The sequence below is a fragment of the Chamaea fasciata genome, unplaced genomic scaffold (genome assembly GCF_029207755.1).
Source record: "Chamaea fasciata isolate MVZ Bird 193981 ecotype frontalis unplaced genomic scaffold, bChaFas1.0.hap1 SCAF_7, whole genome shotgun sequence".
NCBI classification, from domain to species: Eukaryota; Metazoa; Chordata; class Aves; order Passeriformes; family Sylviidae; genus Chamaea; species Chamaea fasciata.
In genome coordinates this window covers 31,677,584-31,691,042 of record NW_027094092.1, presented here as the reverse complement: position 1 = coordinate 31,691,042, position 13,459 = coordinate 31,677,584, and the positions used below count along the sequence as shown (strand labels likewise).

The 13,459-nt window shown below is 35.3% G+C and overlaps 1 protein-coding gene across 1 annotated transcript in view; it reads right to left on the bottom strand.

The window, feature by feature from the left end:
- LOC136292507 (formin-like) overlaps positions 1–13,459 on the bottom strand; it is a 128,430-nt gene that overhangs the window by 30,544 nt on the left and 84,427 nt on the right. Inside the window, exon 13 of the mRNA XM_066188309.1 lies at positions 8,934–9,026. Within this exon, the coding sequence (XP_066044406.1) occupies positions 8,934–9,026 (93 nt within the window). The remainder of the gene's footprint in view (positions 1–8,933; positions 9,027–13,459) is intronic.

Here is a 13,459-nt window from a genome sequence, read left to right as displayed (position 1 = left end):
CCTTTAACTAGCTTTAAATTTCTGATAACTGCCCTATGAACACTGTGTTTGGTATTTTTGTTCTCAAAACAATGGTCCATCCTGCTCAACAAAACTGCAGGTTTTACCTGTTCTTATTGCTTATAAAGAATATCAGAGTTCACGCCATAAAAGAATCTAATCCAGAGGGCTTCAATTTCTTGATGAATTTTCAGCAGCTAGTATTTTTGAGCATATTTCCATCATGCTCAAAAACATTAAAACAGGATATTCATGTGCTTGCACAGGTCCAAAAACTAATTGAGAAAAAGTATTAACATACTAAAATTATGGAAGTCTGCAGAGAAATTCCACATAATTGCATACCAGATTAGGCATGCTATTGTCATAATCAGTTCGTATTATATGGTGCACTGAAGGGCATTTCCAGACTTAATGGTGTGAAATTGCAGAGCACAAAGGACAAACACAAGGTGAGAGTGACCAGTGTGAGATTAGGTACTGGGGTCTCTTGAGACCAAGTATGTTTGGACTTTCATTATTTAAGTGCATTAACCTCTTCTATCCAATCCTTTCCAGTTCTTGACTCTGCTCTTTCCTTGGAGTAGTATCTTCCATTTATGTCAACAACTGCTCACAGGTTATATAATCTAAAGTAACGAATCAATGAACATCCTTATTTCCTGCAATGAAGCTTTGACAGAAATTTGAATTCTATTAGTTCACTGAATTTGAATATCAGAACATGAAGACACAAAAAGAAAAACAGGTTAAATAGGAGACCATGCAGAAAATTCCTAAGAGTATAGCAAAAAAAATGCAGCTGGACTAGAAGAAAAGCCTAATAGGATCCCCGTGAAAAGCCGAACAAACACAACCTACAGTTCTGTTTACCTGTAAGTCTATGATTAAGAAAATGGAAGAAATCCAGTGGAATTTAACAGAAAAAAGAGGTTACAATGAGAATTTACAGAGGATGTTGAACTCCAGATAGCTGATAGTGGTTACAATTAAGGCATCAATAATTTTAGGAATAGATTTTATAACTATCATACACGTAATAATTTTGTATTAAATCAAGGGTATTAATGCTAACATTCATTATGTCACTTAGCTGCTATTAATAGGATATCCCTCTCATGACATGCCAGTGACTTTGTAACAGCCATGGTAATTCAGTAATTCATACCACATTCAAACTGAAAGGAAGTTGGAAGGAACTGTTTTCTATAGGAGATTCCCTCCTTGTTTTCTAAGAGATGACATTGCATTTTCAATTACCAGTTCTTCTAAATTACATTCATAATACACAATATATTAGAGTGTAACCTTCCAATTTCTATGGGAAATATAGTGAAACTGGTTATTGTAATTTGATGTATATGTGTTTCAAAGATAATAAATTTGAAGTTTCCTGAAATGTCATAGCTGTAATTAACACAAATTTTCAGGACTTTGATGCTGATAATCCTTCTGGTAGTGTGGGAGAAAATACCCATTTTAGAGAAAATTCTTGTTCTTTGAATCAGTACATTGTCAATGTTGCATTACTTAAGAGGCATATGGATGCAATCACATTCCAGGACAACTTATTTGGTGTCTTACGGACTGAGGCTATTGTCTATCCAATCTCAGAGTACCTCAGCAATTAGGTTCTGTGCTCTGCAGACTCGTGCCAATTTATGTAAATCACTCTTTCATCTGTTTAAATACGACAATCTTTTGAGTGATGAAAACAGTTATGTCCGTCAGAAAGTTTGAAAGATTAAAGTAATTCTGCTCCTGGCATATAAAACGGCATTCCAGATCTAAACACAAACTTTGCCCGGTCTGTAATGTCATTGCTGGGAAGCATAAAAAGTTTTAAGCAAACATTATCACTGCAAGGAAGTATGACGTATTTTTCATGTTTGACACTGGACATAAATATCCTCCCACACTGTTTAATGTGAGAACTGCATATGTGTGGCAGAGATAATAAAACATCTCAGTGAAAACAAATGAAATGAAAAAGAAGTTATGATTAGTAGAACAGAAATAAAGCTTTGAAGTTAAAAGTCTTTATATCTGTACATTTTATTCACAAGAGGAAGAATCAGTATTTGATATGCAGAGTGGATAGTCACACAATCTGGAAGGGTCTCATGTTTTGTATGAATGGTTATCTGTTCAGAGATATATTTTTCAGCTGTCAGAAGCAGCTTCATATTTGCAGGTAAGAAAAATCTGGCCAATTGTAAGATCCTTGTAAGTGCTATTGCTCTTCTGCTGTTGTTTACACACAGTATTTTAACAGACAGCTGTTACTGAAATTAAACAATGTTCTTAAAAATTATTCTTGATTTTCTTACTTCACTTGTTCAGCATTAAAACATTCAAGAGCTTTTAAAATAAAATGCAACACAAGTACCATAATCTGATATGTATTTTAAAACAGAGGAGTACAATACAAGTGGGAAGACAAGTATGTGACTTGATTTCATATACAATTTTAGAGAATTTCTCCTTTTTCTGTTAATGCTCTTCTTGGGGAGAAAAGCTGTAATTTTATTACAGAGAAGCAAGAATTTTAAATAGTTCCCAGAGGTTTCTGATATTTTGGGATGTCATTACAGACAAGTGCTACCAGGTAATTGCTTTGAGTAACAATTTAAAATATAATCTCTATATCTGTCTTTAAAACAGTATAATATTGTCACACTATGAAAGGAAGTAAGTGCCAATGTAAGTTTCTTTCTAATTTTTGACTATATTAAGGTGTGTAAAGGTATATATCCTGTTGACCTTAAGTAAGAGAGAAAGAAGTAGTATTATTCTGCCTTGGAAAAAAATGGTGCCTTGGAGTGTTCTTGACTTCTGATTCACTACTACTAAATGACATTAACATCTTGCTTTATACTTCATAGACGGCTTTAAGACAAAAGCAACAATTTCAAGTGGAAATACTTTTTTTCTTGTAATATAATAAACTATGCTATCATCCTCCTACACTCAAAATATATATGTGGCTATAAACTAATGAAAGGCTGCTTTTCCAGGGTTAATACAACAGGTGCTACTAGATGAGAAGCATAAATCACCATGTATGAGCACCTATGTATGAGCACAAGAACAACAATTTGGAGAGAATAAATACTGAGGAATAAGTAGGAAATGATGAACAAGAAATTCAAAGTTGGCTAGCTGCTAGCTTTTACCATAGATTCATAGAATGGTTTGGGTTGGATGGGACCCTAAAGATCTACTTCCAACCCTGCTGCCATGGGCTGGAAGTAAGTAAACCAAGTGGTTCAGAGCCACATCCAACCTGGCCTTGAACACTTCCAGCGATGGGGCAAACTACAGTTTCTCTGGGCAAATTTTCCTGTGCCTTACTAACCTTACTGTAAAGAATTTCTTATTATCTAATCTAAACTTAACTTTCTCAGTTTAAAGCCATTCTGCCTTGTCCTATACCTACATATCCTTGTGAAAAGTTCCTCTCCAGGTCTAATGGCCTGCTTTAGATACTGGAAGGCTGCTGTAAGGTCTCCCCAGAGCTTTCTCTTCTCCAGGCTGAACAGCCCCAACTCTCAGCTTCAGCCTTCATGGCGTTCCCAATAGAATTTATTTCTTATTTTCTTTCCCAATGGACTACCTGAACAATCCTCTGTGGTGCCCTTCAACAGGCAGCTGAGGAAAAGCGGATCAAAACTCCTGTTCTATACCAGAAGTCCGTTTGAAAGTGCACCGGACTGGACACATGCCCAGGTAGCTACTGCAGCCTGGCTAAAATTATTAAGAAATCACTCAGCAGTTAAAAGTGGATTTTTAGACTGTTACCATACAGTTGCTAAACTTGTCTGAAAAATTCACTAGCTCCTGACATAATGCTGCAGTGACTAGTTTGGTCTATGACTCTGTTTTTCTACTGCACAGTCCCACAGATAGCACAGTGTTGACCTTTTATACAACACACAGCAGTTGTAGCAAAGCAATTAATCTAACCAATGTTTCCCAAATGCTAGGCTAGAGTTCTAAACATAGGACAATTTCTTTTTCTTTGGGATTAATCCCAATAGATTACTCTATTTGACAAATCTCTCCCTCTCCATCTTGCTTGTTACCTTGGTCACTCCAGTGTATCGTGCACCTTTCCCAAATAGCTTTGCTTTCCACTACTAAGGAATTTCAAAAACTGTTCTGTCTTGACATCAGACTATTCACTTCTCAGGCTCTGTTCTAAATTAAATGAATGCCTGTAATAGCAGAGTCTTAATCACCAAGATGCTTTATTCTTAGAGAAATGAAGAGAAGCAGCTATGCTTATCCTATGCTAACTGCTATAAAGCATTAAGACTTCTTCATTTTCACATTCCAATTCACGAAGGAGGAACCCAGACCCAGATTAAAGTTTTTACATGCTTTCTGATGGATACAATGAAGAATTTGGAAACAGATTTTGCAAGATGCTGCATGAATCTGTGCTATTCATTTCTACATTTACTAAAATGGACAAACAACATGCAATAGTCAGGTGGGAAAATAAGAAATAAATTTAATTAGTCACCTACTCCTGTATGTCATTTACTTTCTGGTTTGTATTATTCTTGAGGGAATGCACAAGGAGAATAAGAAATACTACGGAAAACACCAATGGTAATTGGTCCTTCTACTGAGTTGCACAGTTGCAGTAACTAAAATCATTTTTTCTCCTTTCCAAAATAGAGTTTTTGCATCTTTCTCACAGTCATCTAAGTATTCTGATAGTTTCATATCAAACGAGGAGTTTTCTTCTAAGAAATTCTGAGCAAGAATTTAATGAATTAAAGAGCATTCCAGACCACACATTATTTCATACTTTCAAAGGCCTTCTTGCATATCATGGCAATTTAAATGGAAAATAATTATGAACATATTGTTAACCATCCCATACAGTAATTTCAATGGAAATATAGTAAGTGAACATGTATTTATAATAATTAGTAGGTCTCCATACTATAGGAAAACTAATATAATTTGTTGCACATAATTAGATTTACTAAAGATTACTTCAACTTAATCTAAGAATAATCTAAGCATTTTCCAAAAAGTATAGGCATATCAAATACAACCAGTGAAGCATTAAGACAGTTTACACAAGATGTCTTTCATGTAGGACTCACAAAGTACTTGACAAAGATTATCCTTCACTACAAAAACCAGCAAGAATCATTATTTAACATTCTGTGTACCAGAAAAGAGGGGCACTCTGTGAAAAGGATAAAAACCAACTGCTAGCATCACATATAAAGTAGCTAAACTGGGAATAGAACCCAAAGCTTCTGGCACCTAATTCCCTGCTGAAGGCACTGGGCTACATTACATCCAGTTATACAAACCAGCACTGACATCAGCAGAAGTACAGTTTATCCCCTCTAGCATTTTAGAATGTCAGTCTCCATAACACACTCAGTGTTTTTTGTTACAACACAGCAAGTATTAGATTTAATTGGTATTAATTATAATTAGGAAATGTAAACACTTCAGTATAAGCAAATCAGGACTTTTTTTTTCCTTACAGTATTTCCAACTTCATATTGACTAGAAATGATGGGAATTGTGCGTGTGGGAAAAACCTCAATATCTATGAGTTCCAGCGCTATTTTCAAGCCAAAAGTTTCAGAAAAGCATGAGTTTTGGATACTTGCTGTGAGCTGGCAGAAAGATAACAGACAATTTTTTCTTACATTTGCTTAAACCAGTCACAACTCTTTTTTAAACAAACAAAACTAAAAACAGATGCTTATTGGATGTTCAGTATTATCAGCTAACTCCTAATTTCAGAGAAGCAGCTGAGTTTGCAGACACCTCTGACCCTGACATTTGTCCAACGCCTATTCTAGTGCCATAAGTCAAGATGGGTTTCTGTGTTATTTTTCCCTATCTTCAGTGTTGAATTTTATAGGATTTCCAGTCTAATGCCACAGAAAGTACCATCCACCATTATAAGGATTCAAATCAATCAGCTGACTGACAGAAAAATAGAGTCAATCATTATAGAATCTGATAATCTACTGAAAACTCATCTCAGCATAAGGCAGAATAAGATGTCAAAAGATAAGAAGTTAAATTATACAAAATTAAGTGTGTCTGATTAGATACCATAAAGCATAACATTATAAAGCAAAAGAAGAATAAGGGAACATAAGAAAAAGTGGACAAGTGAGTGATACAGGTGGTTTTGTTCTTTCCAGTATACAAAAGACCTCATTAAAAAGTGTCCAATAAATATAATATATAGAACTTACTGTCCCAGAACAGCATGCAGGAATGTATGCTCTCTCTCTTTCTCTCTTTTTTTAAAAATATATACATTATTCACACACATAAGGATAAAATTTTCTGTCACACCGACAGAATAATATATAATAATATAATATATAATAAATATACCTCAATTTTCACATCAATAGGCATAAAGAAATAAAATATTTAGAAGAATATGTTTCTCTGTTTGAAATGATAATACACAATTTAAACTGCAATTTTATCTAAAGCAGAATAGTCTTCTTCCAAGATCAACTGGGTATTTTTATAATATTCCATGCATAAGAAAGCAGAGTAGAATAAAAAGGCTAGCTCAGCACTGCAGGAGAAACCAGGTACTGGGTTGTCTTTATTTTTTAAGATTGTTTTGATATGATTCCTTCTGCTGATTTTGGCTGGGGTGGAGCTAACTTTCTTCACAGGTGGAACTGTGGTAAGGAACTAAGGAACTCCTATGGTCATTGGATTGGATTGGATTTGTGACCAAAACAATGTTGATAACACACCCATGTTTTAGCTGTTGCTGAACAGTCCTGCACAGCATTCAGGCCTTCTCTATTTCTAATGCTGATGTTCAGCAAGTAGACTGGGGATGAACAAGAAGTTGGGAGGGGCCAAGCCAAATCAACCAAAGGCAAAACTCATAACACATGACATCATGCTCAAACAAATCTGGGAAAACAATGAGGAAGCAGGAGAGAAATTCAGAGTTTTGATGCTTGTCTTCCCAAGCATTGGTTACATGTGATAAAATCCTGCTTTCCTCGTAATGTGAAATGTAGAAATGTGAGTTCTAAATGGAACTTAGAAATACTGTGGCCAATTGGACTAGGAAAGTGATAAAATTCACTGTATTTGGCACTGGTGAGGCCACACCCCAAATCCTGTGTTCAGTTTTAGGCCCTTCACACAACTGAGGTGATGGAGCCTGTCCCGAGAAGAGCAATGCAGCTGGGAGGGGTCTGGTGCACAAGTCCGACAAGCAGCAGCTGAGGGAGCTGGGGGTGTTCATCCTGGGGACAGGGAGGCTCAGGAGGGGCCTTGTCAGTCTCTACAGCTCCCAGAGAGCAAAGCAACATGGGGGTCAGTCTCCTCTCTCAGGTAACAAGTGATAGGAGAAATGTGTCAGGGGAGGTTCAGATTGGATGTTGGGAAAAATTTCTTCACTGAAAGGGTAATCACATATTGCAACAGGCTAACCAGGAGAGTAGTGGAATAACCATCCCTGGAAGAGTTCAAAAAGGGTGTAGGTGTTGTGCTGTTTAGTGCCAGAATCGGAAATGTTAGGTTAATGGCTGGACTTGATAATTTTTGAGAAGTCTCTTCCAGCCTTAATGATTCTAAGAAATGGCTGAACACCTGCACACTGACAGGAAGGAGCTGACTGAATTCCATATTTTGCATTGCTTGTTCACACAGCTTTTGCTAAAATTGTTTAAATTGTCTTTCAATTCATTAGTTTTCTTTCATTCACCCTTCCAGACCCTCTTTGCCTCCCCATGAAAGGGCAGCAAGCAAACAGCTGTGTGGTGCTTAGCTGCCAACTGCACGAACCACACCAGCCCTCACGGGATCCAGGCTGTAGTAAGAATTACAGAATCTGTGATATGATTGTGGAAGACACCATTTGGTTATGATCCTGGCAAGACCTGGGCAAAATGGAATTACTACAATAATTCGGCAAGCTAGATCAAGCTAGATTTACACAAGACAGCCTCATGAAACAAAGTTATTAAAAAGGCATTAGGACAATCTTTATAAAAATTATTAGGCTAATTAATAAATTATTCCAATAATCTGAATGATCACCAATATTCTGTCTGGATGAGCAGATTCAGATAGTTCAACTGACTTCTCAAACAGTAAATTGTTAAACTATTCACCATTTCTATGAGAAATACAGTTAAATTCTTAACATTTCTAGTATCTCTCTCAAAAATACAGAATTTGTTTTGTTTACCCAGAAAGACTGTACTACTACAAGGAGAGGGGGGAAAGTCTCTTCCTGTATATATTTTCCACAGCTCCAGAAGTAATGGTGCTGGCAGAAGGAGATGATGGGGAACGCATATGGGAAACAGGAAGGAGCAGGACTCTTGTTTTCAACAGCAACGTGCATTTACATTGTCTTCAGCTGATGACCAAATTGTACCTTGGTTTTCACCCACTGTCTCCACACTCTAATCTGGCAAATCACTTTTTTTAATGCTTATTACTATCTCACACAAGACAAAAATCTTTAAATATTAACAAATCAGTCCATAAGCTCACACCAGGGAGAAAAGACAACATGTATATATGTGGACCTTCTCTAAAAGAGTGTCTTTCACTTGTCTTTTTTAAGTCCTTGAAGCCTTATTTTCCCTCTGATAAATTTGGTCTGTGATGAATATATTTTTCATTTTGCCTACAAATAATAATAAAGAACAAAGCACAAAATAACCAGTGGGAAATGGGTGAGATTAAGGGAGTGATTATCTTTGACAAGTGATGTCTAAGATCCGTATAACATATATCAACATATACGAACATATATTAGGCCCATTAGGAACATAATCCACAGGAATTTTCAGAGGAAACAGATACTTAATGCAGCTTACACTATGCATAACTTTATAAACCACTACACTATTTGGCAATAAGTTTCTCTTTTCAGATGTGGTTACCTTTCTGGAAGAATTCCTCTAATTTCTCCTTGAAGGGTTGGAGATGTTCTTCAGAAGACTCTCTGCAAACTAACTTCATCTGCTTTTCAGAGGCTACAAAAAGAAGAGACACGTTTATGACAGAAGTAATGTATCAAAAGTAGATTTCAGCACCATAAGAGCCTGTATCTAAATTTGTCACCTGAACTTATTTTAGAGGTAATAAATAAGCACTAAGGAATCCAGCAATTATATTAAAATAAAAATACTAGTCTAGCTAGTATTGCTAGCTATATATATATATATACACTAGTACACTAAATAAAAAATTCTATATGTGTTTAAAGAGTAGAATTTGTCTTTCGTAAGGAATTTGTTGTAAAACTCCTGCAGTGTGCTAGGGCTTGCTACTAAAAGAGCCTGCCTCACAGACTAGGTTCTAGATGGTGTATTTAAAGCTTTAAGGTCTGTTTCTGGGGTGAGTGAAGGATGCCTTGTATCTGGATTGATTTTAATCAATCACTGCCAGGCATCCCACACTCAACCATTTTTCCTGAAACAGATGCAGAAATTCAGCATTACTTAAGTATTCCATCCCCAGACAATGATATGAAACAGTTGAAGTATGTAAGAAAGTTAACTTACATTTAAGTGCAATGTGTTTATTGTTTATTCTATATGCTATTTTAAGAACCCTGCCAATTTCTGAAAAACTTCTTTTTTTTTGCCAATGAATTTTAACAGGCCTAGAACTTCTAGTAAACTTGGTGCATTCCAGTGTTCCACATTAAAGATGATGAGAGGCAGAAATCAAAATGAAATTACTTTCCATTTAGCAACTGAATGTATGAACCACTACAAGATTTTTCTTCCATAGCTTTTCATTCCCAAGAAGCTAATTTTAGATGGAAATTTATTTTGGAGTTAAACCTAAGACTTACAGTTTGGCTGCATGAACTGTCTTCACACCATATTGCTACCACCATTAAACAAAAATTAATGGAAAACTGTGGAATCAGAAGCTGAGTCTGTGTAATTAAAATGTCACATTATTTAAATTTGCAATGCAGTGTAAAAAGTCAATGGAAGGTTGAAAACAGATGCATATATTTTACCGTGCAAGTAATATTGTGCTTATAATACACTTGGACTATCAGGACACACTGAAAAGAACCACAGCTTTTCAATTAATTGAGAGAAGAAACACATTTGTACAATTCCTATAGAAAAATACTAAAAAATACCCACTCCCACCTACGAGTATATTTTAATTTAGCAACCCTCCACGACTCACGCAGCTTGTGTAAAATGGCCTGGGCTGCAGTCTAAGCATATCTTTAATCTACAGTCTTGTAACTGGCAGCATATGACAAACCTTTCAAATGATTCAGAGTAAAGTTAATGGGTATTTGTCTGTATGCCGGATAGTGGGTAGAATGGAGTGGTGATTTAAACACACTAGATTGGGAAATAAAATCTTTTATTAGCTGCTCAGTTATGTGTCTTTAATAATTTAAATTAAGCAAAAAAGAAAAATGCAAAATCAGGGAAGTTTATATGACATCTTAAGATTATTTTCTTATGATACATGTTGCTTACCATTAAAAATTTGAACTTTCTGTGAATGTCACAATACACTGATTGAAATGCGTGTATGCTTAATATTTATGTTTGCAGAATTAGGAAGAGATTGTAATCGAGCAAATTGTAACACTATGGAAAACAACAGACATTAGAATTTTATAAGTGGAAAAAATCTAACAAAATAACAGTATTGTAAGTTTCTGACTGTGAGTTTGAACAGAGTTAACACACAGGTTTGTGGGGTTTTTTTGTTTAAACAAATCAACAGAAGATCATGAGGGAATATTTAGAAATTATTTTGGATAAACAGAAAATGATAAACCTGTAGAAGTAATATAGTATGCACAATATGTTCAGACATTTGAAACATAGTAAATGCCTATGGTTCTTACCGTCATGTAAGGTTGCAACAATTGCAAACCAGTATTTCTTTTATAATACACTCACATAAATTTATATAAATCTATCCAGAATCAATTTCTGTGAATATGTATTAGACTAATAGACTTGTAGGTACAGTAGTATCTAAACACACTTTAATACACACTAGAAAGGCATTTTCCCAAACATATGGTGTTGCTAATGCATCACCTGAAGCACTGAAAGCTTCCTGGATGCTTCCTACAAGCTCTAATAATACAACATTTAGAAAGGTTACTCAGGTAGGTCCCATGTATATCAGTGACCAAGACTAGGATGAACTGCTTCTGAAGTAAAAAGAAAGCACATATAAACCACCTTGAGTTATTTTTTAAAAATACTGAGATTACTAACACTAACCTTAATCAAATGACAAAAACTACAGGAGAAATCTGGATAAGAAGTACCAACACATAGAGCATATAGAAAAAAAAAAAGGATTTGGGTAGTGAATTCTTAAGAAGAATCCCAGCACTCCTAACAAAGAGATCAATATTTGGAATGAGGAGAGAGGAACAGTAAGGAGAAAGGCACAGAAATGAAGAAAAATGGGACAGATGACATAGAGTAAGTGAATCAGGATGCTGATTAAAACTCCAAAAGTTTGAGATGAAGGAAAATGAGGTGAGATACCAGTTTCAAATGCTTAAAGTGATCTTGAAACAATGAAATTGAAAGAGACAGAAAAAGTCAAGTTAAACACTGGCAAATTCACTATTGTAAAGCCCGAAAAAGAGATCTTTTAGACTGAAGAACGTTAGAACATCACCAAATTTGCTTGGGGATAGCTATGGCAAGGAATGATGGAAGTGTCTTCAAAGGAATCACCAATCAGATACGCGTAAAGGCATATTTTGAAGAGGAAAAAGCATTTAATGACACAATTAATGTGAAGTTTTTGATTAAAATGGCAGTTGTAATGATACATATTAAAGTCGGGTGGTCTTTGTCAAGCTGCTTTTGTAATGGTGGAAGTCTACCATACAACTGTATGACCTACCTCAGTTCTACACAACCTAACAAAAAAGTTTCCGGTAACTAGCATTCAGTAAATTTCCTGTTATACAAGGGTTTTTGTTTAGTTGGCTTTTTATTTACTTGAAACTTAAAGTCAAAAATGTGATGCCAAACATTATATAAAAGAACCCCTAAAACTGGAAAGTCTAGTTCCATAAATTGCTTTGATTTTCCTTGGTAAAAATACTATAACAGGAGGGAATCTTACATCTATTCTTAATACTTCGTTCTCATATTCACTACAGTACAAAACTTTTCCTCTTTGAAAGAAAATTACTTCAGTAAAGTTTTTATTAGAATGATCTGGAGGTAAAGGATCGTATTATACATTCCTTCTTTTAAATATACACTGAAAAGCTGCTTTCTGAAAAAATGTATTTCTGAAATTCTGAGGAATCCGAGGGAATTCTGAGGAAGCTGCCAGCTATCACACCACACAGACACTTCACCTCTCACCATCTCATTCCAAAATGACCATTTGGGCAAATAAAAAACCTGTTTCAGCATTACTGAGTTCAAATAGATGCTAATTCTCCACTACTGTAATAAACTTTTGGTTCTTTTCCTTGGTATGAGCTGTATATTAGTGAAATTCAATGTAATATGCTATTTTGAAAATTGTTTATTTCTAAATGAGCTATTGCAACCAAAAAAAAAAACCAAAAAAAGGAAAATACAAGTGTGCAAAAGTATTTGAAAGCCCTTACAAATTTTTGGATGTACATCATTCTCCACCCACTACAAATCTTGGCTACAGAAATGGAAATCATTAGCAAAACATTAAAACAAAGCTGGAAACTGCTGATTATCAGTATGCCACTGTCTACAGATTTAATGCAGTACTTGGCTCAAAAAGTTCTTCAAAAATCCCCAATATAAGTGAAAATATTTACAAAGTAGAATGTCTCTCACTTAATGCCTATTGGGCAATAGTCTTAAAACTCCACAGACACTTGTAAATCTGTCAAAAGAATCATGGCCCATAAACAAACTTTCATGTAAAGAGCATTTCTGTGTCAATCAGACACGATTTGGAATTTTTTAAGCACCATTTTAAAAGTAAATGCAAAACCAGAAAGAGTTTAAAGTTGATAACAGTAAATTACTAACTATTTACTCACCAGAACCCACCAGTAGCATTTACAGGAATCAGCCTGACAGCAAAACCAAGTATCAACACCATGAATTCCTATAAACCTGTCACTGACACTATCCCCTATGAGTTATGCTTCTGTGAAAGCTGCTAGAACTCGCCCACTCCTGTCTGTTCAGAGTACGGCAGGTTATACTGCCAGGCTTGTTCTTTTGTTACAATGCAAGCATATCTTTGACAGAAGGATTACTATTTGATGATAATTTTTTTTAGAACTCTTACCTTTTCTGTTTTGAAGAATGTTTCAAATCATACTGCAAATGAATTCAGTGTAGTGCTAAATAACCCCAAATTTCTGTATGAGAGAATCTGTGATCTTTTACAGTGCAGAAACCTGTTACACTGCTTGAATCTATACGCCCAAATAAAAACC